General features: G+C 41.2%; 1 protein-coding gene across 1 annotated transcript; it reads right to left on the bottom strand.

Moving 5' to 3' along the window:
• Positions 1-1,236: 1,236 nt before the first annotated feature.
• On the bottom strand, positions 1,237-25,970 carry itga2b (integrin, alpha 2b). Its single transcript, XM_038282259.1, has 31 exons — positions 25,757-25,970; positions 24,351-24,478; positions 22,109-22,209; positions 21,842-22,007; positions 21,720-21,769; positions 20,027-20,072; positions 19,502-19,621; positions 18,993-19,037; positions 18,873-18,916; positions 18,717-18,782; positions 18,591-18,643; positions 18,362-18,434; positions 16,637-16,772; positions 16,371-16,556; positions 16,247-16,292; positions 12,169-12,270; positions 11,924-11,979; positions 11,684-11,835; positions 10,372-10,485; positions 10,211-10,278; positions 7,864-7,999; positions 7,682-7,774; positions 6,155-6,234; positions 5,997-6,077; positions 5,816-5,921; positions 4,505-4,660; positions 2,723-2,806; positions 2,377-2,496; positions 2,178-2,279; positions 1,938-2,060; positions 1,237-1,657 (listed from the first exon to the last, which is right to left on the bottom strand). The coding sequence occupies exons 1-31, from the start codon at positions 25,897-25,899 to the stop codon at positions 1,532-1,534; spliced, it is 3,102 nt and encodes a 1,033-aa protein (XP_038138187.1). The 5' UTR covers positions 25,900-25,970; the 3' UTR covers positions 1,237-1,531.
• Between the last annotated feature and the right edge of the window lie 1,714 nt (positions 25,971-27,684).

The raw sequence follows: 27,684 nt of genomic DNA, 5'->3' as shown, positions 1-27,684 counted from the left end.
GTTCCTCCTTCATAACATGGGAAGAAATTCATTCACCTACAAATCTTTAACTGTGTTTATTCCTCTCATCATCAACAATAAATCCTGTGGATTTGGTGACATTAAATCATTATTTGCCAAAGTTATGAGAGGGAAACCGTATATTTTAGCCTCCTGATATAATCCGTTTCCCCTTTGATGATCTTTATGAAATTTCTTTTCTGTTTAAATGTTTATCTAAACATTTACAAAAATATTTCAAAAGAAAAGTTCAAACTAAAACAGCTGGACTTTGTTTTCCAAGTTTGAAGATGTTTCGTTTTTCAAAATGTCTGAAGTAATGCTATTCCAGACATTTTCAATTGAGAATTGACATATTTTTATTAACTATTTAAGATTTCAAAATATAAAATAATAAATGTTTCAAACATAATATAGAAAAATAATGACAGTTTCAAAATTCACAGGATTTGTTTAATTTTTCCCATGTTATGGGGGAGCAGATTATATCAGGTGGCTAAAATATATGATTTCCCTTCATAACTTTGGTAAATAATGATCAAATGTCTCCACAGAGCTTGTTGTTGAAGAAAGAAATAAACACAGTTAAAGACTTGCAGGTAAATGAATTTCTTCCCATGTTGTGGAGCTGGAATTGTTACATGTGATAGCATGTAGTATACTAGAAATTTCTTTAATCCAGTAAACTGTCATATTTTACATTAGAACGGGATTTAGCAGAAAGTCTACTCGCTCATCTTCACCCTCGGGGCTAAGCCCCTGATCTCCTAGAATCCTAGATCCCCCCCTGATTATTATTATTAACAGTTTGTATTTCTTGTTTATTTTGGATGGATGGATCATTTTTAGTCAGACATTCACACTGATTTAAGGGTTCCAATATTTAAAATAGATATGTCCAAACATCCTCACATCTCATTGCTGTTAGCCAAACAAAATGTAGTTGAGAAAATGTATTGAAAACTTCTATCTAGTGGGGAGTGGCGGCATGGTGGTAAGGGCATAGGGCTTTGAATCCTGAGGTTGTGAGCTCGATCTCCCTCTTCCTCAGACTGCCACTCTGGGTCCCTGAGCAAGATCCTTAACCCCACACTGCTCCCCGGGCGCCGCACGATGGCAGCCCACTGCTCCCCAAGGGGAGGGGTTAAATGCAGAGAATTCATTTCATTGCTCTGTACTTGTGACAGTGGAATGACAATAAAGTAGAATTTATTTTATTTATTATAAAGCCAGTGACTGCAGCTACTACATTTGGTAAACTTGATAATAATAGAAGGAATTTTTTTTTTACTCCATTCCAGTTTTAGTCACCTATATGTGTCAAAGATTGAAAACATTCCATTAAATTTTCATGTTTCCTCCAAATTCATAAATAAGGTTGAAAATCAAAGTGAAACTGAGGAACCTGAAGAAAAAAAACATTTTATTAATATGCACTTCAGGATTTATTGACGCTCATTAATCAATTAAACAAGCATGATATTGGTAAGATATTAACAGGTGTGTGCAGCCCAAGTTGAAGATTTACTATTCAGTCATGGCTCTCCTCAGATAATTCTTGGTCTCCATGGTCTTTACCATTGTCATCATCATCATCATCATCATCATCATCATCATCATCATCAGTCGGGGGCCTGGTACGCCTAAAAAAGCCCAGCTACACACATAGAGATGGAGGTTTATTCGATTAGTGTAGAGATCAGGGCTGCTCAAAGTCGGTTCTCGAGATCCGCTGTCCTACAGGTTTTGAGTGTTTCTCAGCTACAGCACCGCTGATTCTGTAGTTCAGCGAATGCAGCTAACAAGCTATCAATGGAAAATTAGTTGTGTTAAAGCAGGGAAACCTTGAAAACCTGCAGGACAGTGGCCCACAACACCAACTATGGTCAGGCCTGGTATCGACGAAGCATTACTGAGAGCAAAGTCTTGATTGATACCTTCCAGAAGATGAAGCAGAGCAGGCAGAGGAGGAGGAGTCCAGAAAACACTGACAGGATGATGTAACCAATAGGAATAGGCTTCTCTCCATCAAGAGAACGCCACACCAAGCTGATCTGAGCCTAAACACACATGCAAACAAACAACAAACAGTTCTGGGTTCGGTTCAGTTGTTATTTGATGATATCTGTGTCTCATTGTGTTTGTGTAGACGGTGATAGGGGTGGGAATCGGGGTACCTGTGCATGTCCACTGTTGAAAAGCACAGGTTGGACCTTTGATGGTGTGCTGATGATATCATAATACGCAGAAGAAACAAGGTCATAGTTCAGGTGGGGAGTCTGTTCAAGAAAACACAGTGACGGCACCCTCAGTTGAGTATAAGCGTCGGTGTGTGTGTGTGTGTGTGTGGGGGGGGGGGGGGGGGGTTACAGATACCTTTGTTAGTGTGTGCAACCACAGCCGAGCTGATATTTTGATCACGGCACTACAGCCCCGCCCCAAAGCCATGACATCACACTCAAACCTTACACACCCCGTATCTCTGCTGCTGCAGTTCTGACAAACAGGCATAAACAAAAAAAATAAAAAATATAGATACATATATATATATATATATATATATATATATATATATATATATATATATATATATATATATATATATATATATATATACATAACTCAAATCTCTAACTCATCCTTAGATTGGACATTTAATGTTTTAAAATAAACTTTAGTTGGGATTAGGAATGCAGAAGAACAAGGTTTGTATGTTTTTTACCACATAGACAGTTTGTCTGTTGGAGTTTGTCTCCTCCTGCTGGATGGAATTTGAAACTGCAGCAACACTGTAGTTACTCAGCAACTGAGGGCAAGTAAGAGATTAACAACTTAGCTAGAGAGGAGATATACATACAGGTAAGGTTAAAATAAGTTGTTGAAAGGTGAGCGTTAAAAAGGCAGGTGGAGCCAGAGATAAAATATCAAAGGGATCCACGAATAGACTGAAATAGACTTACTGGTACTTTGTAATTTAATTCATAATTGTTTATGGACCAAAAATTAGAGGCTTATTAGATTATTAGAAACCAGAGGCCAGTTAGAGGCTTCTCCAGATCCGGTGACAGACAGCTACAAAAGATCCTTCCTGCCTACAGCTATCAACACCTACAACACCTGTTTAAAAAAATATGTATGAGTAACTGCAACATTTAAAGGAATAGTACACCCAAAACATGATTAGCCTTCATTTTCTACTCACCCCCATGCTGAACAACACTCTGGAGTACTTTTTTGATATCTCAAATGCATCTGGAGATCTGGGAGGCTTCATGCTGTCTGCTGACATTCAAATAATGGAGGTCTATGGCGCCCGAGGCAGAAAGGTCCATAAAAGTCCACAAAAAACGTGTCAATATTCCTCCATACTGCTCGTCCAATGTATTCCAAGTGTCCTGAGTGGGTAGCATCCAGAATTTACTCGAAACAAAGTCATTTAGAATGTTTTTAGAGCATAAACGGTAGTGTATAGGATTTCCTGAAAGCACGTTCACGAGTCTACGGAAACCGCGGCAGACCAAACCAGATGAAAGTGCGCATTCAGCTCGGCAAAGAACTCATGCTCTTCCTCAACACTGAAGTCCTCAGATATTTTTTTTTCGTTGTTTCTTTCTTTGCACAGGTAAACAGCACATTTCTTCTTCTACGCTTGCATTATCGGCAGAGCAGACGCTGAATGCGCACTTTCATCTGGTTTGGTCTGCCGGCTTCCGTAGCGTCCTGAACGCGCTGGCGCGCGCTTTCAGGAAATCCTATACACTACTGTTTATGCTCTTAAAACATTCTAAATGACTTTGTTTCGAGTAAATTATGGACGCTACCCACTCAGGACACTTGGAATACATTGGACGAGCAGTATGGAGGAATATTGACACGTTTTTTGTGGACTTTTATGGACCTTTCTGCCTCGGGCGCCATAGACCTCCATTATTGGAATGTCAGCAGACAGCAAGAAGCCTCCCAGATCTCCAGATGCATTTGAGATATCAAAAAAGTACTCCAGAGTGTTGTTCAGCATGGGGGTGAGTAGAAAATGAAGGCTAATCATGTTTTGGGTGTACTATTCCTTTAATGTCTGGGATTAATAAAGTATTTTTGTACTGAATTTAATCTAATTTTTCATCTCATTTGATTTTGATTTCATTTTTGCTTCTGCTAATGGTGTTAGCTCTACCTAATATAATTAGCAATATATCACAAGCCAGTCGCATGTGTTTGTTTCAAAAGATAGCTCATGTATAACTTCATGAAAACTTAGATTCAGTGATGCATTGTGGCATTATCTACATTTACACCACTTAAAAGTTATACAATGAAATCACTCGGTTAGCCTTCCTGAGGGTTTTCAAGTTAAAAGGAAATTACAACATATTTAGGGCAACATCTTCAACTAGTTGAACCTTTAAGAAAAGTGAGGTATAGATAGGTAAGGAATAGAAAAGTAAGAGATAGAATAGTAAGGTGCAAGTTACATAAACTAACATGGAAAATGTTGTTTGCATACCTCTAAAGGCACCAGCTCTGATGTGTTTAGGGTCTGACAACTCAAGGATTCTTCTGAGGGAGTGGAGATGACGTAGAGTAAAAAGTATTGTTGCCAGGTGGAGGGAAAGTCAACGGTCAGTCGGGCATTGACAGAACTGGGACCCTGATTCCTGATCTACAAACAGGCATCATTAACATTATAGGTAACATCAGTGTTAGCAGCTTAAACTGGCAGCATGATAGAGATGCTGAAGTTCATCTGCATGTGACTGGAAGCAGACAGCAGCTCTTTATCTACCAAAACATGAACTTCTAGTCTACATCAGTAGGCCAGCAGAGCTACTTCAGCTTCCAGAGACCAACAGATCTGCCTTATGTGGAACTCCAGCCTGTCTTAAAGGTACACTATGCAACCGGTGTTGATTTTCCAGCGAGGCTCCCCCCAGAGGGCGAAAGTAAAAGTGCACTGTCGTAAATATGCTCAGCTGTTCTCCTGGTTTCTCCATCAAGCCAGGCGCGGTTGTTTTGAGCTTAGCAGACAGGCGAACGCAACGAATCACCATGTCTACTGCGGTAAGTGGCTATTTTGTTCCAATTTTCGAGTTTGAAATTTAGCATGTTTTCATACATTATTTGTTATGCATGTGTCTAAATAACAAAGATTGTAGTTAGCCAAGTTGGAGTTTCCCATACATTTATCCGACTGTCATTGGGGGAAGGGGGTTCTGATTTCTGTGGTTTTGTACCTCGAGCACTGAATTAGTACATTTCAAAGAATTTAAAATGGTCTAAACAACCTTATGCATGCATCAGAAATATTTGAAATAGTATGGTAGATAATCAGACTATTCTAGTCTGCCATAGTATGACTAGACACAAAATCGTTTGAGGCTCAGGACTTATGAGCTATTATATGTAGGCTAAACTTGTTATTGACAACAACTCTGTGATAATATTGCAGGAATCAGCTTCAACATCAGCTTCGTCTGCACAAATATCGCCACTGCGCTAGCAACGAGCATGCCCTTCACTGGGGGCGTGTAGCAGTTCTCGCGTAAAGCAAGACCGACTCTCGCAATGCACGAGACTTCTGAGCCTGTGGGTGCTCCTGCAATTGCAAGTACGGTATTTCCCCTACAGACCACCAGGGCGGCCGAGAAAACCTTTGTTCAACCTGAAATGACTCATTTAATCATCCAAAACGTTATGGAACACATTAATTAACTGAAAAATGTTGCATAGTATGCCTTTAATGAACACACAGATCAGACAAAGCCGGGTCCATTGTTGGTCATGGTGCTGCGCTTAAATATTAAGTATAATACCTTACCTCATACACATGCTCCACCAGTGGGCCAACTTCCTCCAGTCTTCCAGGGTTCACCACAGGCTGGAAGTCTGGGTGGGGCAAGAGGACTTCTGAAGGAACTGAACCTCTGCAAGAAAACTAAGGCCTTAATACACTAAGTTTGTAAATCTAGTCTTAAATCCAGAACAGTGATAAGTTATACCCTCTGATTTCCAACGTGGCCTCTGCCTTCACCTGAACCTTCACTGTCACCTGGTTACTGCTGGAGTTCACAGAGTTCTTACTGAAACATAGGAAGGTCGACAGAATGTAGAACAGAGGAATTTCTAATAAATCTAGGATAAGAGTCAGACTTTGTACCTCCGGATTCTGAGGCTGAAACTTATGTGACTCTCCACCTCCTCCAGGTGACCAACGCTGAACATGAGTACAGTCTGCACCTAAGGTCAATGGATAGACAATACAGGATGCTGCATTAATCATCATATTTGCACTACTTTAGACTAATCCAATTTTTTTTTTTTGCGTCACAAATTCAAAACTAAACATTTCAAAGCACTCCACAAAGCAAAGTTCTAACTCGAAGCCATAGGAAAATTCTAAACATATTTACATGTTTTACAGATTTTTATGTTTTCCAAGTTATAACAGAATGCAGTCTCAGTTACACCATTCACACCAAGTATTCCATCAAAGGGATCCAAGTCAATTGCATCAATTCAATTACAGTAGTTGTTAGCAATTCCTCCTATCAATCCTCTTATCCCTGAGCATGCGTGGGTTCTCTCCGGGTACTCCGGCTTCCTCCCACAGTCCAAAAACATGACTGTTAGGTTAATTGGCTTCTCTAAATTGTCCTTAGGTGTGAGTGTGTGCATGAATGGTAGTTTGTCATGTGTGTCTCTGTGTTGCCCTGCGATGGACTGGCGACCTGTCCAGGGTGGACCCCGCCTCTTGCCAATTGACTGCTGGAGATAGGCACCAGCAACCCTCGCGACCCCACTTGAGAAAAGCGTGTAAAGAAAATGGATGGATGCATGGATGGATGGATGGATGGATGGATGGGGGTCCCCGCTCCATCTCGCAATCAGTTTGGGGGTCCTTGGCTTTGAAAACGTTGAAGACCTCTGTCATAGAGTATCAGTAAACCAAACCCACTTGCGGCAGGTAAGGACAGCAAAGGCATTCTTAATAACATGTTTAAACGGAAACATTTGTTTTACAAAACTGACAACAAAAAACTTGCTGACAGTTTGTTTTTCTGACATTTAAAAAAAAAAAGTTTAGGTTTTGTCATCATCCTCTTTTATGACTCAAATCACTTGTTATGCAGATGACATATCACCGTTCTTGTCATTACAATCAGAGGATCTCATGATCAAGCTTTAATCTCAGATATTTTTTTCCATGTGATATTCACATAGATATGGTACATCTCCCAGTAAAGCTCAAAGCTAAAATATATTTTATCTATTTCTAAATGTTGTACTCTCTGGTGAAAGAGGATTTGTGTTTTTTCATACATCAAGTTTCCTTTTACTGGGCTTACTTTGACCCCAGTCCTGCTGGACTGAACGCTGATTAGAACTGAAACCTCTTTTAAAAAACCAGCATGTGTGCATTAAGGGTGTTACAGTGTTTATACTGTAGAGGGGTTTGGCAACTCTAGACCTCCAGAGAAGGTGTTTTGCATGTTTTGCATGTATTCAGTCTTTCCCCACTTAGCCACAATTGGCTCAATCATTAACAATTAACAGGCACCTCTAAAACTTGACATGATGGCATAATTTAATGATTTTAATCAAGTATTGAAGCAAATTAATTTCTAAAATGTCCTACTGTCCAACCTTAGGGATGAAACAGACCAAATCTTGGAGGATTACTCACCATCTGTCTTTGTTTCATGGGGTTTCCAAGGTCACAGATGACAACAACAGTCTGGTTCTCTTTCCTCTGAATGCACACCAGACGACTTGCACCCTGCAAAAAAAAAAAAAAAGAAAAACAGTTCCCAACTTAAGCACACCAAACATACCCCTCTGATTGGCTGCTTAAACTGCTCATCTCACCTGACTGCTTTGGAAGTGTGTGTGTTCCGGGATTTGGATCACTAGCTCAGTCTCATATGCACCTTCACCTTCGTTGATAGCCGACACCGACAGCAACACTGACTGATCATCTCCAACCAACACACTATCTGACACCCTAGTCACACCAACGCATATCAACAAACATCATCACACACCATCAGACAGACAAAAACAACATGTCAGCAGGCAAATCCTTCAAGTACTGAGTGGTGGCAATGAAAAGCCCATTTCATCCCTGGCCCAAAGCATAAAGATGTAATCAGTTCTATAGCAGTTCCTTTTAAAGTTTGTAGGAAGCATTTCATTTAAAATATTATAAATATTTCATGTCAAAAAAGATATTTTAAAAAGCATGAGTTACTAACAATAAAACTGTAATTTTTATTGAGTGGTTTGGTGACCAATCGAAAAGAAACAAGCAATAGGAAAACCCTTATACCTTTATTGTTTGAATCTTCAAAAAATATCTTAGTACTTTCTGGAGATAAAAGATGTCTATCTTTATATATGTATGTGACGAACTGGTGAGTGCAGTGCAGCTTCTGCAGAAAATATGGCCGTTTCTCATTATATGTACTTGTGCGTTCTCATGTGCTCGTGAAACATCATCAGCCTCAGCCCTAGAGCTGTTCCAATTCACAAGAAAACAAGACAAAGAATGGAAAAAAGTTGCTGTTCTCGCCCCTCCCTCTTTACCCAGCATGCAACAGAACAGACTGTCCCTGCATGCATTGCAGTGAGAAGCAGCTTCCAGGTTAGCACTTGCAGAGTATTACGTTAAAATATCTGTTTTCTGTTGATGTGCTTCTTTAAAAGTACGTTTTAAGATAATTTGAGGTGAGAACATTATATTTTTAAGGGTCACTATATGGCCCATTTACTGATTTAGTGCGTAATTTAAAAAAAACTTCCGATGTTGACAGGCAATCAGCAAACCTCTGAGGCTAACCGCAGCCCGTCTGCAGCAGAGCCATGTGTATATTCCCACTGGCTATGATGAATGTTTTTTGTTTTGTTTTTTGGCAAAAATTTTATTTGATGTGTTTATCTGAAAGTATTAATCATTATACTAATGTATTATTACTACGTCAGGCTAAACCCTTGCGTGCTCCATAGAGCTGTGATTATGGGGCGTGTTTTGAACGAACCAGGAAAAAAAATGCCTCTGCACTCAATTGGATAGACCTACAACCAATAAGAGCAACGGAGTGCATGACGAATGTTAAGCAACGCATAGTTGTTGTCAGCAAAAATCAGAGCGTGCAGTTACACGCCTAGAATAAGAAGATGAGCCTTGATCGCGTTTCTCTGTTCCTCTTTTAAAATTAATTTGCTGTCGATATCTTCTAGAACAGACCTAATAGCAGAATCTACTCACCTCAACTCTCCAGCGGCAGCCATTGTTGTTGTCACCCAAGCGCGCTTTGGTCACGTGGTTGATTACGTTACTGTTGATCATCTGTCCATCATCGTATAAAGCCCGCCCTGACAATTTGATTGGCCCGTCAGATATTGTGCGAGCATACTCGCGCTACTATTGAGCAATGCCAGACCGAACTTCCCGACCTCAAACGTTGTGGGCGGGACTAAGTTCGGAATGGAACCCAGGCTAGCAAGGGTTAGCGTTAGCCTAAACTTTGTTCATTATCAACTTATTTTTATTGTTTCTGTTCATTTCTAAGTTTATTTAGACATTGTCATTTTTGAAATCTCTATAAATGATTAAAAAAAGGAGCAACAGAATAGAATAAAATTTCAAACTTAGCCCACTGGTGGTTTGTTCTTTATTTAGGAGACTCTGAGGGCCCCCCATGTGGTCCTTGAGGGCACCTTGGTGCCCACGGGCACCACGTTGGTGACCCTTGATCTAGAGACTATTAATAACAGGAGGGGAAATGCAGCTCCAGACGAGTCAAGCGTGTGGTGACATCACGAGTATGCTGCTGTTCCAATTGACCCATATTTATGCTGCGTTCTCCCGTTCTCCCCGAGTCCATACTTTCCTGTGTTCTTCTCAAGAACATACTTGGCGAGGGTACAAGTCTGTACTGGCGTTCTTGTGAATTGAAAAAATTATGCTGTAGTTTTAACTTTTCAACCGGCAGTTTAGATAATATTTGTATGATTTAAACATCCTCACTGTCATTATAAAGTACTTGAAGTGATATTTCATTAATCTGGCCGCACTATTCATTAATATTATTTCCTTCCGTGATACCTTCGTGACCATAGATCAGTGAAATAAGTAATGCAGTTTCGGAGAATCAGTCATCCATAAATAAATAATTATAATAATAATGACAGTTACATCGTCATGTTGACTCACGGTTTAACTCTCAGCTTCAGGTCGGGGATACAAACATTATCATCACCGCATTCCAGAATTAGCCGGCTCTATAACACAAACACACTGTGGTTATTTCCATGTGCACTAAAACTCTGATCCTGGGTTCAGCTCCAGCTCCGCCTGAATATAGGCTGGTTCACCTGGACTGTTGAGTGCGTCTGTCCATGCAGCAGAGCATTTTTGGTCGAGTTTAGAAGGCTTATCTCAGCAGTGATGAAGATTGGACTCAGTTTGTCACGAATCTCCTCTTCAGACTGAAGACGAACAAACAAGAGGTGTAAAGTTTTCTGTTTATCAAGTTTCATCAGAGTTCATTCCAAATACCTCAAATCGGTAGTGACACTTAACCTACAGTGGAAGTGCATAGGAAGTTAGCATGATAAGTTTTATCCAGATATTGCTAGCAGTAAGGAAGGACCTAAGGTAAGGAAGCAGGATGTCTCCTTGTGCCAGTGCAGTTAGCATTCTTCTCTGCTGCAAGGATCTATATTGTTCCCCACAATTCTTTAGCAAAAAAACATTATTTCTTCACATGTACTCTGTGTGTCGCATGCTAATGTACACAACTTCATACGTTGGGGCTTTACAACAGAGGGCTTCTGTCAGAAGGCTCAGAACAAGGGACCCAGATTTCAGGCGAGACTGACAGCGATATATTAACAAGAGAGTTTATTAACGTAATGTGCGGCTGCTCATTTGCTGCAGTGGGCTTACTGGAAATCTGTCAAAGTTCAGTGTGTACAGAGGAGCGGAATATCTTTGCTTTTTATTGAGCCGGCACCGGAGATCTAGGAGAGAAGAGAAGCAGCATCAACCCAAAGATCCAGAAGGGTAATCCAAGCCATGGTCAGAAGACAGGTCCAAGGTCGGCACCAGGCAGAATCCAGGTAATAGTCCAGAAAGAACAGAACACGTTCAAGAGAGCACACCGGGGGCGGTTGAAAGCCCAGAGGTCCGTAAGCAGAAAAACAGATGCGGAACCGACAGAACTAAACAAAGGGAACGTTATGGTAAGTCTCGCTAGGAAGCTTGAATAATCTTTCACCAAAGCCTGGGGCCCAGAAGCTTAAATACCAGCAGGAACAGGTTGATGTGATAAGAGCAAAAAGGCAAAAAAACCCAACCTAAAGGTGCCAAGATCTTTACAGCTTCAGCTACTAATTACATTTCTGTAACTTTTGTTTTTTGTAGCTCTTCTCAAAAAGGCTTCAGTCCTAATTTAAGTAGAATCTTTTAAGTGCATGTCTACAATGTTATGATGTCAATACAACTGAAGGCTGTCTGAATTCAGCACAGCAGGCGGGAGCTTCTTTTCCTGCCTGTTTGTGTTCTTAATTTTGCAACCCCAAAAGGTGTCAGGATAGAAGCAAGAAACTGGAGGTAGGAGCTACAGCTTGAGGTATTTGGAAGGAACAAATTTCTCCAAAATCTTAAAATGATCTTTTCACTCACCCTCAGATATGCTGTATGATTGGTACAGGCCCGGCCCACCTGTCTTTCAACAACCAGTTGCATTATCTCATGTGGCTGATTGGTCAAAAGCAACAGAGTTCTTCGTCCCATCGGCTGCTTCATTGTGTCAAGCTGTAGCTCCACTCTAAGATCTACAACAGCCAATCACCAGAAAGACAGAAAAATGATTACTGATATCAAGATGTTCTGTTATTCCCCTAATGAACCCCTCACCCTTACCCGTCTGCTTAGGGATTTTGTGACCAGATACATGGATGCATATTCGAACATCAAAACTGAGAGAATGCAAAAAGAAAAGAAATGTAGATTTTATTCTTCTCTGTAAAGCAACACCAAAAAGACAGTCCTGATGTATGAGAATATGTAGATGATATAAAGCCCTTTAAATTTGAGGGTTTTTTAAATATAATTATGAGGTTTTTTTTATCAGGTTAATGAAAACTCACAAAAAGCTGCTTAGTTACCATGAGACAGGAGTGTTTCTGTGATGACACAGTTTAACTTCTGGATTTAAAAAGTCTGGCTGCAAATACACCGAAACTCTGGACCGGATCACAGCCTGAGACCTAAAAGCACAAAACCAGTATTTAATGACGTTATGTGTTCATGTTTATGGTTCTGAAACAGCTACACTTAAAGGAATAGTACACCCAAAACATGATTAGCCTTCATTTTCTACTCACCCCCATGCTGAACAACACTCTGGAGTACTTTTTTGATATCTCAAATGCATCTGGAGATCTGGGAGGCTTCTTGCTGTCTGCTGACATTCAAATAATGGAGGTCTATGGTGACCGAGACAGAAAGGTCCATAAAAGTCCACAAAAAACGTGTCAATATTCCTCCATACTGCTCGTCCAATGTATTCCAAGTGTCCTGAGTGGGTAGCATCCATAATTTACTCGAAACGAAGTCATTTAGAATGTTTTTAGAGCATTAACAGTAGTGTATAGGATTTCCTGAAAGCACGCACATGCGCGATCACGACGCTACGGAAGCCGGCAGACAATACCAGATGAAAGTGCGCATTCAGCGTCTGCTCTGCCAATAATGCAAGCGTAGAAGAAGAAATGTGCTGTTTACCTGTGCAAAGAAAGAAACAACGAAAGAAAAATGTCTGAGGACTTCAGTGTTGAGGAAGAGCATGAGTTCTTTGCCAAGCTGAATGTGCTGGTTTGGTCTGCCGGTTTCCGTAGCGTCCTGAACGCGCATGTGCGTGCTTTCAGGAAATCCTATACACTACTGTTTATGCTCTAAAAACATTCTAAATGACTTCGTTTCCAGTCAATTCTGGATGCTACCCACTCAGGACACTTAGAATACATTGGACGAGCAGTATGGAGGAATATTGACACGTTTTTTGTGGACTTTTATGGACCTTTCTGCCTCGGGCGCCATAGACCTCCATTATTTGAATGTCAGCAGACAGCAAGAAGCCTCCCAGATCTCCAGATGCATTTGAGATATCAAAAAAGTACTCCAGAGTGTTGCTCAGCATGGGGGTGAGTAGAAAATGAAGGCTAATCATGTTTTGGTTGTACTATTCCTTTAAGGCCATTTTTATGTTAAAAAAAGTAAAACAAAAAATGGTTTAACAATAGTTGTGGAGCCACCACAAACATGGGGGATTGGTGGTAAAGCTTTGGGCAGCAGTCAGAGGTGGAGGCCTACACCACCTCATTCATTGATGATTATACTGGCTGTAGTTAGCCTCCCTCCTGGGAATTCCACAAGTCATATGGGGGACTTCAACACCCATGTGGAAAAAAACAGTAACATCTGGAGATACATGAGGAGGAACAGACCCACAGCTCTGAATCAGAGTGTTGCTTTATAATTGGACTACTGTGCAAGTTGTGAATTGTGCTCAATGTTCAGGCAAAACAATGTCCATTGGTACATTTGGCACCAGGACATCCTAAGCAGGAGGTAGATGATCAACTTGGGGCTTGTAATGAGAGAGGTGGAGATGTCACAGATCACCATCTGGTGGTGAGCTTGATATGCTGGAAGAGGAGGAAGCCGGACAGACTCTGTGAGTCCAGGCAAGTGGTGAGGGTCTGCTGTGGACATCTGATGGAGCCATCTGTCAGGGACGTATTCAACTACAACTACTACAACTAATAGAGCTTCTCCTGGGGCGGTTGGGGATATGGAGTCTGTATGAGCAATGTTCGATGCCTCTATTGTCAATGTGGGTGGCCCATAAAGGTCTGCGGTGCCAGCAGGATATCCTCCACCTGGCTAAAAACCCATCTCTGATTGAAGAAGAGACAGGGTGCTCAGGGGCAGATGCGTTTATACCCCCTTATATTAACAAGATGGTAAGTCTTAGGGGGGTGGATGAGAGCAGCCCTGAGTACCTTAGGTCTCTGGATGTTCTCAGGCTGTCGTGGCAGACACATCTCTTGGAGCTTGGGGACAATGTGTCATGATCAAGGCTCTGAGGGCTGACCTAATTGCTCATTTCATTCACCCGCCTAACTCTGCCCGGTGTCCAGTTTCCACTTATCTAATCCACCTGCTCCTGCTTCTATATATAAGGCTGTCCCAGCTATCTCCACAGATTATTGAGTTTGAGATCATTGCTGATGCCCTAGTTCATGATCTCGTTCTCGGGGACCAGTGGAGAGAGAGGTTTAGTGTTTCATAGTGTTCCAGATTTGACGATCGTGATCCTTTCTTGACTCAGTGGAGAGAGCAAGCTTTTTAGCATTTCGTAGTGTTACAGTTATCCCGACCTGTTCAGCCTCTCAACTACCGTGCCTGCCTGTTCCTATCTGAACGTTCCACTGAACTCTCTGTGGACTCCTGGAACCCTGAACCAGTCTGTTCCGGTTCTCATCGGTATCCCTGATCGGGCTTCAGACTCCTGGACCTCTGAGCCTTCCATTTCTTATCTGTTTCCCCAACCTGGCTCAGACTCCTGCTTGCCCTCTGGGACTGCAGCATCTGGTTTACACTGGGCGGCACCCGCCACATCTAACTGTCAGTCCTACCGCGTTCTATGGAGATAGACTGAATTGATAAACCAGGTAAGTGACTCACACAGGTAATCATCCTCTGTCAGTTTATCATGGTCACCTACCAGTTTTTTCCTCCTACCAGAGTGCCCAGCCGCCACTGCAGTTCAGCTTCTGCATTTTAAAAATAAATGCTTTGAATTATCCCACTGTCTGTCTTGCCTTGAATACTGTGTTCTTTCTGTTCATGACACACTGCCTCTAGACAAGCAGACTGGGGTGGTGGTTCCCCTGCATAAGACGAGGGACTAGACTGGAGGGTGTGATCCAACTATAGGGGATCACACTTCCCAGCTTCCCCAAAGGCCTATGCCAGGGTGCTGGAGAGGAGTGTCAGACCAGCTCTACACATTCTGCAGGGTTCTCGAGGGTGTATCTTTGCCCTGTTGGTCTACATGTGTTTTGTGGACCTGAAGAATCTGGGTGACATCCAACCATGTCTCACATGGTGCCCTGTCGGGGACACTGAAGGAGCATAGAGTTTGTGGCCCTTTATTAAGGGCCATCTGGTGTCTGTACAAGTCAAGGAGAATTTTGGTCCGCATTTCCAGAGGTAAGTTGAACCTGTTCTTGACTGGAGAAAGTGGCTTGTCCATCCACAGTGGAGAAGGGGTCCTGATCAAATTCAGTCACCCCAAGTATCTTGTGGTCACAACTGAGGGGAGTATGGTGTGGGAAATTGTTAGATCCATTGGTGTGGCTTCTGCTATAATTAAAACCCTGCACTGGTCTGTTGTGGTGAAGAGAGAGCTGAGTGAAATAACAAAGCTCTAGATTTACCAGTTTAAGTTTCTACCATAATCTATGGTCATGAAATCTGGATTATGACCAGAAAAACAAGATCCCAGATACAAACAGGCTTCCTTTGTGGGGTGACATGGCACTCCCACTCCTGGTCCCCCAGGAGAAGCTTGGAGTAGAACAGCTCCTCCACATTGAGAGTTGTCAGCTGATGTGCCTTGGACATATTTTTTGGATGACCCTTGGATACCATCTGTGGAAGCTATTCCAGGCATATCCCTCCAGAAGGAAACCCATGTCATGATGCAGGACACAATGGAGAAACTTGGTTCCCCAAGGAGCACCTTTTCTAGGTTTTTCCCAGAACAGCTGGAGGAGGAGTCAAAGAAGAGAGAAGGCTGGGAGTCTCTACTGAGACTGCTGCCCCCATGACTCGGTCCCAATCAAAGTGGAAGATGACTACTACTAGTAGAATAACATACAAAGGTATTAATATCAAAAAATATATTGTTCACAACAATTTTCAAGATCAATCAAGCTGTGAATCTAAGTCAAATCTTTTATAAACCAAGCTTTTAGAAAGCCATCAGAATTTTACAATTAACAATATGTGGCCAAGTTGAATTACTCAATAACAAATTTTCCTGATTTCAAATTTGCAAAGCAGGATCAATTATATTAGCTCCTTAAATAAAAGTATTAATTTTTAGGTTTCAGCTGCCTAAAAATCCAAAAAAATGAAGCTCCTTTTAGATTCAAACTGTTGGTCGCGCCTCACCTGTAGAGAAAGGCTCGATCTGCACCCCACGCACCAACTAGCAGATCTACAAATCCAGGAAACAGACAGCCTCTGGTTATTGATTTGTGATTATTCATTAAAGAACTTGAGTTCCTGAACAAACCTGGGTATCCATTCCCATCAAGGTCACCACCTGACCTTAGGGAAAATCCAAATGCTGATCCGCTGCTAAGCAATGGGCTTTCAATCACCTGTGAGGGTATGGCTGACAGACCATTCCTGTTCCCCAGGTAAATAAACACCTGCCCCCTCTTACCATCACCTGACCATGGAGCCCCAACAGCAACATCTGAACAGAGTGAGATAACCTTAGATTAATAACCTGCAGAAAAATGGTTACTGATGCAGAGAGTGAGGATATCTGGCTACCTTGGTAACCATCCATGTCCAGGTCACCTAGCACAGTAAGGGCAGAGCCAAACCTGCCATAAAGAGACCGACCAATCAGTGACTGGTCTGGCAGGGAGGGGAAGGTAGCTTGCTTCCTCTGCAGGTATAAAAGCACCTGAACACAGAAACATGCTCATTCATTCTTCATGCTCTATGTTCATTTCCTCTGAAAAAAAAAAAAACACCTTTATTTGTGGAAGTTGTAGCTTGGCCTGTTTTTCAGTGTAGTCCTGGTTCTCTGACCATAACTGGATGTGCTCTCTTTCATCCTCTGACTGGCTGTGAATTTCCTGGATGGGGCCGCCTGTGGAGCTGGTTGACAGTTGTGTTTTGTGTCACTGGTTCTTTTTCTATGTCTACTTCTATCTCCTTGAACCCCTGTTGGCCTCGGCAGATGGCCACTAATACCGATTCTGCTGGAGGTTTCTTCCTGGTAAAAGGGAGTTTTTCCTCTCCACTGTCGTCACAAGCATGCTTGGTGTATGGGATTGCATTTGAGTCAATTAATGGGTGCAATCAACTGGGTTTCCTTAAATAGAAAATGTTGAACATCTCCTACTGTATGAGCTGGTGGAATTGGCTCTGTAAGGTGCCTTGAGAATATATGTTGTGAAATGGCGCTATATAAATCAACTGAATTGACTATTTTTATCCTCCCCTGGGAACCCATAATATATGGGCAACATAACCTAGCTTTGGGCACATTGAAAGTCTGTTTAAAAAGGAGCAATAATGGGTGTGTATAGCTGACATACCAGATTGCACTCGCCACCACAAAGAGCTTTATTTTCTTCATATGCACAGGAATTTCAGCTACTTTTTCAGCTATAGATGAACAACTTTTCCGGATTATGTATTTCTGTTCCATGTAATGTTGCCAGAAAGAGAGTTAGCTCCTCTAAGTCTTAGTTGTTTTCAACCTTAAGGTGGACTACTCACTCAGGGTAAGTATCTTGGTACATTGTGCATGAATGATGTCTGGATGGATTGAGATAGTAGTAGGTGCTTTACTTGTTGTAATATGGCCCCCGTTTTGGTCTGAGATGGCAATAAAGATCTGAGCCAAAAAGCACAAACTCTCGATTTATTGATCAACCTGCATCCCAACTTATACCAAAGGTGATGTGATAACGAATTAGATCCTGGATCACCTCGGGAAGCTCAGATTAGAGCCACTTTACTTTCAATTAAACAGAATCTGTCGACGAGGTCTGGGCACAAAGTGAAGATACTAGCTGAATTTTTTTTTAGAATGAACCAGATGCAGCAATTGGAGAAAGGAGTCTTTAGATAATCCCTCCTGAACCAGTTGATTGTTTGGACGAATGGATGGATGGATGGAAAGATGGATGGTCAGACGGATGGTCCAATAGACGGATATTTTTAGGGCTGACATATTCATATTCGTTAATTGGAAGAAGAGAAGTGAGTGTGTGCATGAATGGTTGTCCATCCTGGTTGTCTTTGTCTTGCCCTGAGATAGACTGGTGACCTGTCCAGGGTGTACCCCACCTCTCACCAGTAGACAGCTAGAGATAGGCACCAGCACCCCTTGCGACCCCACTTGAGATAAGCATGATAGAAAATGTATGTATAAACCAACATTTTTGAAAATGGAAATTATAATGAATTAGTAGTCAATACAAAAATCTGAAATCACACTAAAAGTCAGAATGGAAGAAGAGATGGATTATGTGTCCAGACCTGTCCTCTCTCCTGCAACTGCTCCATCACTCTGTCCATGAAGAGTGGAGCTCCAATAAGGACATCCTCCAGACTGCAGCAACCGCAGGGATACGCCAAAAAAAACACAGAACCCAACAATCATATTCAGAGACACAAGGTGATGGAAAAGAAAATATATTAAGCCTATATCTTTACAGAGAACACAGTGAATCCGTCCTAAGTGTTTAAAGTGTGTGCTCGTTCTCACCCATCGCCGTTGAAGTCGGCTACGGCTAGGCTGTGTCCAAAGTAGGAAGCCACCTGGCAGGCGAAGGAGATACCTCACATCCACACTAGATCATTTACATCTAAACATAGTAGTGTGCATTTTTACCTGAGCTCCTAGAAAGGTGTGGTAAACTCTCAGAGAACCGCCCATTCTTCCATCATAGATTCTCACCTGGTAGAACAGACCAACATTGGAGTCTCACTAAGCCTCCTCTTTGCTTATCCCTACCGGCACAAGCCAAACAATACAGGAAATCCTTACTGTTCCTGCAGAGTTCCTGTCATGTGGAACACCAACCACATAATCTAATGCAAAGAAACACAATGTTTCATTAGATCAGATCCGATGGGATTAGATTAGATTAGATCAAAAATGTCCTACCTGGTGTAGAGTCGCCAGTCAACATACCGCTAGCCACAGAGTAACCTGGCAAAATGACACATTTCGAAATCCACTAACATTGAGTCTGATTAAACCACCATAACCCACTAAGCAAATGATGATAAAGAACTTTCTGGCCATCACATCTCTACTTTGCTTTAACATTACTGCATTATAAAGACCAGTGAAGACATTGCTTTTTTTTTAAAGATAATTATTTGTGCTCTGCTACGGCTTGTCTAGAAAAATATGCTATAGATTCTGAACTCTCCTTTAATTCTTCACCTTTAGATGGAAGCTTTGTGTCAATACAGTAAAATAAAAATAAAAATAAAATGTGGTTAGGGTATAAATCTCATTCATATCAAAACATTAGTCTAATCTATACCAGCAGGGTTATAAGCTTTGTCAATAAGAGATATGTATCTTTCAAAATAAAATGCCCTGTGTAAATCATTGCAAAATAAAAGCTCTTCTTTCAGTTGATATCAGCATAGTGCTTCACTCACCACGGTAAAGGTCGTAACCTCCCTGCTCCTCTGATTGGTGGCTTCCTGTTACGTACTGAATGGGTTCATTGCTTTGTTGGCTGTCGATGATGTCCCTGAGACCCACTGTGATCACCTGACCTGAAATCAGCAATGATGCCATGCAAGTATGGCGCTGGTTACTGTAGGGATCTGACAGGTTCAATATTTATGCACATCCTTATTCAAAATGCCAGAAAAGAACAGGCATTAAAGCCATTTAAAGCTATCAGTTATACTTAATTATTATTTTATTATTGTAGGTTTTTTTTCCAACTGGATCTATGCATCTTGGTTATCTTTTTAATGTGGAGTTGATTCATCTGTTTCTGAGTAGGAAATCAGCCATTTCAAATAAAGTTGCGAATTAACAGTATTTATTATATTTAACTCTTATTATATTTAACTTTCCCAAATTAAACAAAATAAAGTTTTAGCTCCATTGTCTCTCATTCACTTATTGTAGCTCTGCTAGTACAATCAGTGACCAGCAGGGGTCTCTCTCACCCTGGAAGTAAAAGCTTCCTGGAGCTCCGAGCACCAGCCGATCAGCCTACAACACAGAATGTAAGTTAGATAAACCAGGACACATACAGTTCTATTTTAAGTCTAGATCCGTCCTTTTTTCTTCCTAGTTTTTAAGGGGCACCCCACTGCAGGAACAGGGCCCCATGTTGCCATTTGAAAAAAATTCTAAACCTTTTTGTTTAATTATTTTATTTACAAACTTAAGACATTTCAAAGTTATAACTTAGGGCACAATTTCAAGTTTTTTGTTTTTTTTTTACATCATTGACCTCTGAATAGGAACAGACAGAAAGAACCAAGACCTAAAGTATGGGAATTTACTATGTCAAACTAATTTAAAAGTAATTTAAACCTTCAGTTTATTGGGAAAACATAGGGTAACTGGATTTAACATGCCTTCTAAAATTAACACTGAGGCCAACTCTTGGTGTGTTCTTCCAACAGTAACTCTAAAATCGGCTGCGCCACGCCTCTGCTCGCTTCAGTTTTATTCATGGGAGCCAGAGTTTTTCTGCGACTCAATTCGCATTTATGAAAGCCTTTTAAAAACCTCCACATATCCATCTGGAAACCTTCCGTTGAAGTAATTTTGGGAAGGGGCGAAAATACTGGTTAGCTGATTGGCCTATGTTGGTGATAGACGGGCCAAATAAACCAATCAGATCAACGAAGCATATGACGTACTAACAGAGCGACGACGAAAACACAACCACAAGCCAGGCTACTCTTGCTGAAAACAGTCGGGAGAAGAGCAAAAACATATTTTCCTCTGAGAAAAGCCTCCAGAGCAGTGCTTTGCTCTTCTTTCAGTGAAGAAATACTCTGTAATTCCAATAAAACTTGCTCGATAGCCACGCTAACGCTAGTTTCATCGGCTGAAGCCGCCATGTTCTTTAGACTGAACTGTCGCGCTTCTCGTTGCGTCACACCTCAACCCGCCTCAAAGCCAACGCTGATTGGACGTTCGTTTGGTGAACGGCTCCAAATTTTCTTTAACGGAGAGTCTCCAGACTGATCTGCAAGTGAAACCTTGAAAGCTCGCGAGATCAGGATGGTCTCACGAGGCTAGCTTGTCACAGCTATGACGCAAATATTTTAGATTTATGTCCAATTTTGAAGCGCGGTCTGCGCTATGTTATTCCACACTACAAAACAAGAGGGACAATCACAAACTAGCTGTCGGTCTAGATACGGCCGAGGTGGTGAAGAAGTTGGGGCAAGTTTGTGCGACAACTGAGGGACATGAGGGCGAAAAAGAGTGGGGATGCAGGTGGAAAAAGGGTCCCAGCTCTCTTGCGCACCTCGCTCTTCTAGCTGCTCCATCTTCACGAGCCATTTTTCCACAATGGCGGTCATACCAACAAAATACGCCGGTAAGGTACCAAACAGGAAATACACATAGTGTAGAACGGATGCAGATTTGACCAATCAGGGGCCTCCTGTCTGCGGATATCTGCGTTAACTGCGACACACACACAGACAACCTGATTTCTGAGCATAAACCATCCTTAATACTTCAGCTAGGAAACTCCAAAAATCCTGCGGAACAAATGAATAACTCTGACTGACCTATATAATGGATGACAAGAGGACCTGAGGACTGTATCTAGATTGCAAACAGGACTGTGCTAATGTCACAACAACAACAGTGGCTCTGCACACCCCACTTCACCTTGGTTATGTCAGCACTGAAGCCCACCTCACAGTAACGCTGATCGTTTCCTAGAAAACAAAACAAGGACTTAAAGTTTGAGGGGGTTTAAGATTTTCCATCCAGATCTTTGTTTTTCTTACTGTTCTTTATAACCGTGTAGTCAGCATCCATCAAGATTCCTCTGCAGGGAGAGAAAGATGTCAAGACCCTGCTTGCGTGGTCCAATAGGAGACAATTACCCACAGGGGTTTTCCCTGACTCCGCCCCTCTCCTTTTGACGTTCCAATGAAAGAGTGGTGCACAGGCCTGGAGGTGGAGGAACACACACTGGGTCACTACTTCATTTGACTAACAAAACAGAATCTGGATGAGACTAAAGTTCCAGTCATGTTCTGCTGTGCTCTCACCAACAGGTGTGTCCCGCTGACTGAGCGGACAGAAGCTCCGAACCATTGTCTGCTCTTAAAGGAGTGAAAGCTGAGATCTGAGCTGCTGTGTTCCTCGTCACCTGTTAATTCAGTTTGATTCAGTTTATTTATAAAGCGCCAATTCACAAGACATGTCATCTCAAGGCACTTTAAAGTTTACCAGATCATACAGTGAAATTGATTTTAAGTTTTCTATCTAATGAAATACCGTTTGATTGCTTCGACTCACCGTTACAACAAGAGAGTGAGACAGATGTGGCTGTGAAGCAGGTCTCATCAAGACAAAGGTAAGAAAGTTAGGCAGATGTTATCATGATCTTGGCACTGATGAATTATTTGATTATTGGTTTATTTCTTCCACCTGCTTAGCTCTGCCCAGTTTTCATTTTCACAATCAGATCCTCCTTTTCTAGTTTAAACTGCTTGGTCCCAGCCATCAGTGCCAGATTATTCGAGCCGTGGGTGAGAGTTCTCTAGCATACCCAGTGTGTTTCTGGTCCTGAATTGTTTTTGCTCCTGGACTTCTGAGTTTGCCTGCCCCTGTGCTGATCTGTTTTGCCTGACCTGTCTTCGGACTTCCATTGGATTCTGCCTGCTAATGACCTTGGATCTCTCTCCTGACCCCGGCTTTGATTTCCCTTGGGTATGTCTTTGGATCTCTGATCTTCTGGCCTGGACTTCTGCTTCCTCATTGATTCTCAACTCTCATTGATTCTCTACTATTGAAGAAATTGTGTGAATATTCTCTCGCAAGCATTTTAGAAATTCTGAGAGCTTTAATTGCTTCAAAGTTCTTGATATTTTTGTCAAAAGTGAAAATGGAGGTGTAACTTTTAAAGTTGAATTTCTGACTCACAACAGCAGATTCACACAGTTGTATTCACTGATTTGTGTTAAGAAAAAAAATATACATATATATATTAGGGATGGAACTTTTTATAAAAACCGTCTGAACCGTTCGGTTCGGTTCGCGTGTGTTACGTTCGGTTCATGCGCTGCTCCTTTTTCTCATAGGCGAAGCGTTTACACTCCAGAGCAGAAGGTGGCGGTACTGCGACCAAAGCCAACCACCAGTAGTAAACAAGAAGAAGAAGAAGCGAAGCAGCGTAGCCGGGTGTAGCAGAAAAAAATCAGTTGTTGTGGAGAATTGTGTGGGTATGGCGAGTGGGAAAGAACAGGAGTTGGAAGACGCGCCAGCAGCACTTTATAGGTCTGCTGTATGGGAGCGCTTTGCATTTAGAGTGACCTACGATGGCGGCGGAAAGAAAGTGGTGGATAAAAACAGTGTGCAAGCATTGTGCAACACGTTTTGTTTATGCTAACAGCAACACGACTAACATGTCAGGCTAACAATCAACATATACCGAACTGAACCGAAAATCGGGATCATGAAACCTTGAACCGAACCGAACCGTGGATTTTGTGAACCATTCCACCCCTAATATATATATATATATATATATATATATATATATATATATATATATATATATATATATATATATATATATATATAATCTTTTTTTTTAAGATTTTAATACATGTGTTTGAATTTGTTTCGCACCATCTCTTTTAGATCAACTTTAGCAAAAATGAACGGAAGACATTTTTTATGTGCAACTGAGAAAACACAATTTGTGTACTTGTACTCAAAAATATAAAGGGGTGTAACACTTTTGTAATTGTGACAGATTTAAAAAAATCTACAATTAAAAAACACCAAAGTTACAATGCACAAATAGTTTTGCAACAATAGTTCTGGACCATTTAAAGCAAAACTGAGAATGTAAGAGGCTTTTGATGTGCAACTTGTAGAACAGAATTTGTGTACCTGTACTTACAATTTGAACAGGTGTAACAAACAAATTTGTACTTGTGAATACTTTTTTTTCAATTCTACAAATACAGAACTTATAATGTAACTCTCTCTACAACTTCAAAATCACACTTACAATGCACAAATAGTTTCGAAACAAAATAACCTTCATAGGTGACACGGGTTTTAGGGTGAGACAGATGTATGAGTGAGATGGGTAGAAGTGTTAAAAGTGTAAGAGTGAGATGAACAGGAGAGTGAAACAGGTGTCCCAGAGAGACATACAGTAGAGTAGGACAGGTAGGCTCATAGTATCAGTTGTAAAGTATCAGTATAAGTTGTTCATTTCTGGGAAAAAATCCACTAGAGAAACAAATGTTCTTAGCAGACAAATGAGAAACTTACCCTTCAGGTCAAAGTCAATGATGTCACAGGCCGCTCTAGGTGACCAGGTACACAGAAACACACCCCCTCCCTCTGTCACCCCTGGCTGGCTGGTGTTGGCTTTGGGAGCTCCAATGACAACAAAGAACCTGAAGAACCCGAAAGATCTGATCGTCTTCTAAGCTTTTCTTGCAATGGCAGAGAAAACCTCAAACCTCTGTGTGAGTGCCAAAGACTTGCACACAGGATTTTCTCTTCATCCCACACAGTAATCAAAGTCCAAGAAGGATCCACTCCTTTCATAGGGTTACCATGCCAACAGTATAAATGAGATGCTGTTCTGCACCTGGAGGAATTTCTGCTCATTTTTATATAAAATATCAACAGATGTATGTTCTTTGGATTCTTTGAAATTCACCAGAGCTATAGTTGAACTGACAATGCCAACGAAAAATGTAAAAAAAAAAAAAGTGACCAACAACAAAATCCTACGTGTGCAAACCTCTTAAAGGAATAGTACACCCAAAACATGATTAGCCTTCATTTTCTACTCACCCCCATGCTGAACAACACTCTGGAGTACTTTTTTGATATCTCAAATGCATCTGCAGATCTGGGAGGCTTCTTGCTGTCTGCTGACATTCAAATAATGGAGGTCTATGGCGCCCGAGGCAGAAAGGTCCATAAAAGTCCACAAAAAACGTGTCAATATTCCTCCATACTGCTCGTCCAATGTATTCCAAGTGTCCTGAGTGGGTAGCGTCCAGAATTTACTCGAAACGAAGTCATTTAGAATGTTTTTAGAGCATAAACAGTAGAGTATAGGATTTCCTGAAAGCGCATTCACGACGCTACGCTTCTTTGCCGAGCTGAATGCGCACTTTCATCTGGTTTGGTCTGCCGCGGTTTCCGTAGAAAAAAACATTCTAAATGACTTCGTTTCGAGTAAATTATGGACGCTACCCACTCAGGACACTTGGAATACATTGGACGAGCAGTATGGAGGAATATTGACACGTTTTTTGTGGACTTTTATGGACCTTTCTGCCTCGGGCGCCATAGACCTCCATTATTTGAATGTCAGCAGACGGCAAGAAGCCTCCCAGATCTCCAGATGCATTTGAGATATCAAAAAAGTACTCCAGAGTGTTGTTCAGCATGGGGGTGAGTAGAAAATGAAGGCTAATCATGTTTTGGGTGTACTATTCCTTTAAGATCTGTGATGGAGCACTAACGTCATGTAAATGATTAAGAAAGGACAAAAATTAGGTTAAAAAAAACCTTTATAAAGTACATTCATGTACGTTGCTTTAAGGCAACAACATTTAGAAATTCAAGGGAGAAATTCAGAAAAGGTCATTTTACATGAAATTTAAATTTTCCTACCAAAGACATCAGAAGAATGTTATGTAACATGATGAACTTACGTATTGTTGACAGGGTGAAAGTCGATGGAGAATCCAAACAAACTTCCTGTTGGTCCACTGAACACCACAGGCTCTTCCCGCAGGTTTAGACACACACTGACAGCGACACACAGCAGCACACACACACACCTGAACACACACATCTGAGCTATCTATCTCTGTCTGAGGACTATGGCTGAAATGTTTCAACGCTCCTAATGAATGCCACTCCAAGTGTTTTTCTGTGTGTGTGTGTGTGTGTGTAAGTGAGCGAGTATGTATCTTGATGTGTGACTGACAGCCGGTGGTGTGGGTTTAACACTTTGGAGCTGCTGTTTCCTGTTGATAGAAAAATACAACTACAAGCCTGCTTATCTGCCAGTGCTCCACTAGCACTTAGTTCAAGCAGATTCTGGGAATTAAACTTCCCCACTGAGTGTTTATACTTCTCAGATGCTGTAGCCACAGGGACTCCTTGCACATGTTTTTAATCCAATTTTTAGCTTCTGCTTTGTGTTGTTTTGTCAAACAAGCAGTTTAACCCTTTATAGAGCACTTGCATACCCCTTACCCTTAATTGGCATCAAAATATCCATATTTTTTTATTCTACACAGGTAACAAGGTCCTGACCTGGATTCCAATAACACTATTGGCTTGAAATTTTGATTTTCAAAGTATTTCACTGAGTTCCCTAGAAAGGGTTAAGGGTTCCTCACATTATTGGTGACATGCAGCTTCAAGAACAATAAGTACTTTTTAAATAGGGGCTGGCCCGACAGCGGCAGACCCACACTGAGGGGTCAATTCACACGGTACAAACAGGAAAATGAACCACCAAAACATTTATATTTACCAAATTAATCACTGAATGTACACATACTTACACATCCATGATGTCTTTACTGAAGCCATAAAGGATACTATTCTTTCAGCTTTAAGTTCTTCCTCTCTACTCGTTGTCCCACATGACAGCACACTCATTGTATTTTTTTGTGTTAATTTTGGTTTTAGCCTTTCATTGTAGCTTAGCTACTCTCATTATATACTTTGAAAATGGCTTATGTTGCAGCATGTTGTTTTAACAGTTTATGAGGAAAAAGAGGAAGGCCCTAGAAGAGCGAAATAAAAAAAAAAGTAACAGATATTGTTTCACCAATGTGGTACAGAATGGAACTTGGACATTTCTTACCTGCATTTTTGGAAAGATTTTTCCATAATACCTTCATTCATTTATGCTTTCATGTTAGTGATTCACCTTATCTAACACAGGTCATTCCAAGATGAATGGATTCTTCCCCATAGTACATAAAGACTAGTTCTTAAATAGAATCAATTCTATATATTATATTTGATGTTGGTATATTGATGTAAGCAATTAGCTATTCTACTTTTGTTTGAAGTGTATGGTTATACTAATATTAAAAATAGTTTGAACATTCCACTTCAAGGAATCACTACTGCAATTCTCTGTTTTAGTTTGGAACATTTGTTGCAGAGGTGATCAATTATGGAAACATGGAGACAAATCTCCTGATAGGGATGGCCACAGAGGGTGGCCAATTATTGGCCATCCTTGGCTTTACCTCTAGCTCCACCCCTTGGTACCTTATAAAACAACATATGCTTCGACAACTGAGATTTTCATCTAATAAAATATTGATATATAGACATCCAAAGAAATGTTAAGATTTAGTGCTTAAAGCTGTAGGGAAATGGCTGTTCCAACTGTTGCATTTCCGAATTCTCTGGAGTGGTGCCCGACTTTACACAAGTGAACAAAGTGAATGTGATTGGTCGTTTATCGAGGAAAGGGATTGTTGTGCCAGAAGGTTCACAAGCAAGTTTGTTTGTGGCCGGTTTGTCGGAAGCATCTTGCTAACCAGTTAGCAACTTAGTGCTAGCAGGTTCCCAATGGGAAATTCCATTGGGACCAAGTAGCACTAAATTG

The sequence above is a fragment of the Cyprinodon tularosa genome, unplaced genomic scaffold (assembly GCF_016077235.1).
Source record: "Cyprinodon tularosa strain WSP-4 unplaced genomic scaffold, ASM1607723v1 ctg104, whole genome shotgun sequence".
NCBI lineage: Eukaryota > Metazoa > Chordata > Actinopteri > Cyprinodontiformes > Cyprinodontidae > Cyprinodon > Cyprinodon tularosa.
This window is presented reverse-complemented; position numbering and strand designations above follow the sequence as displayed.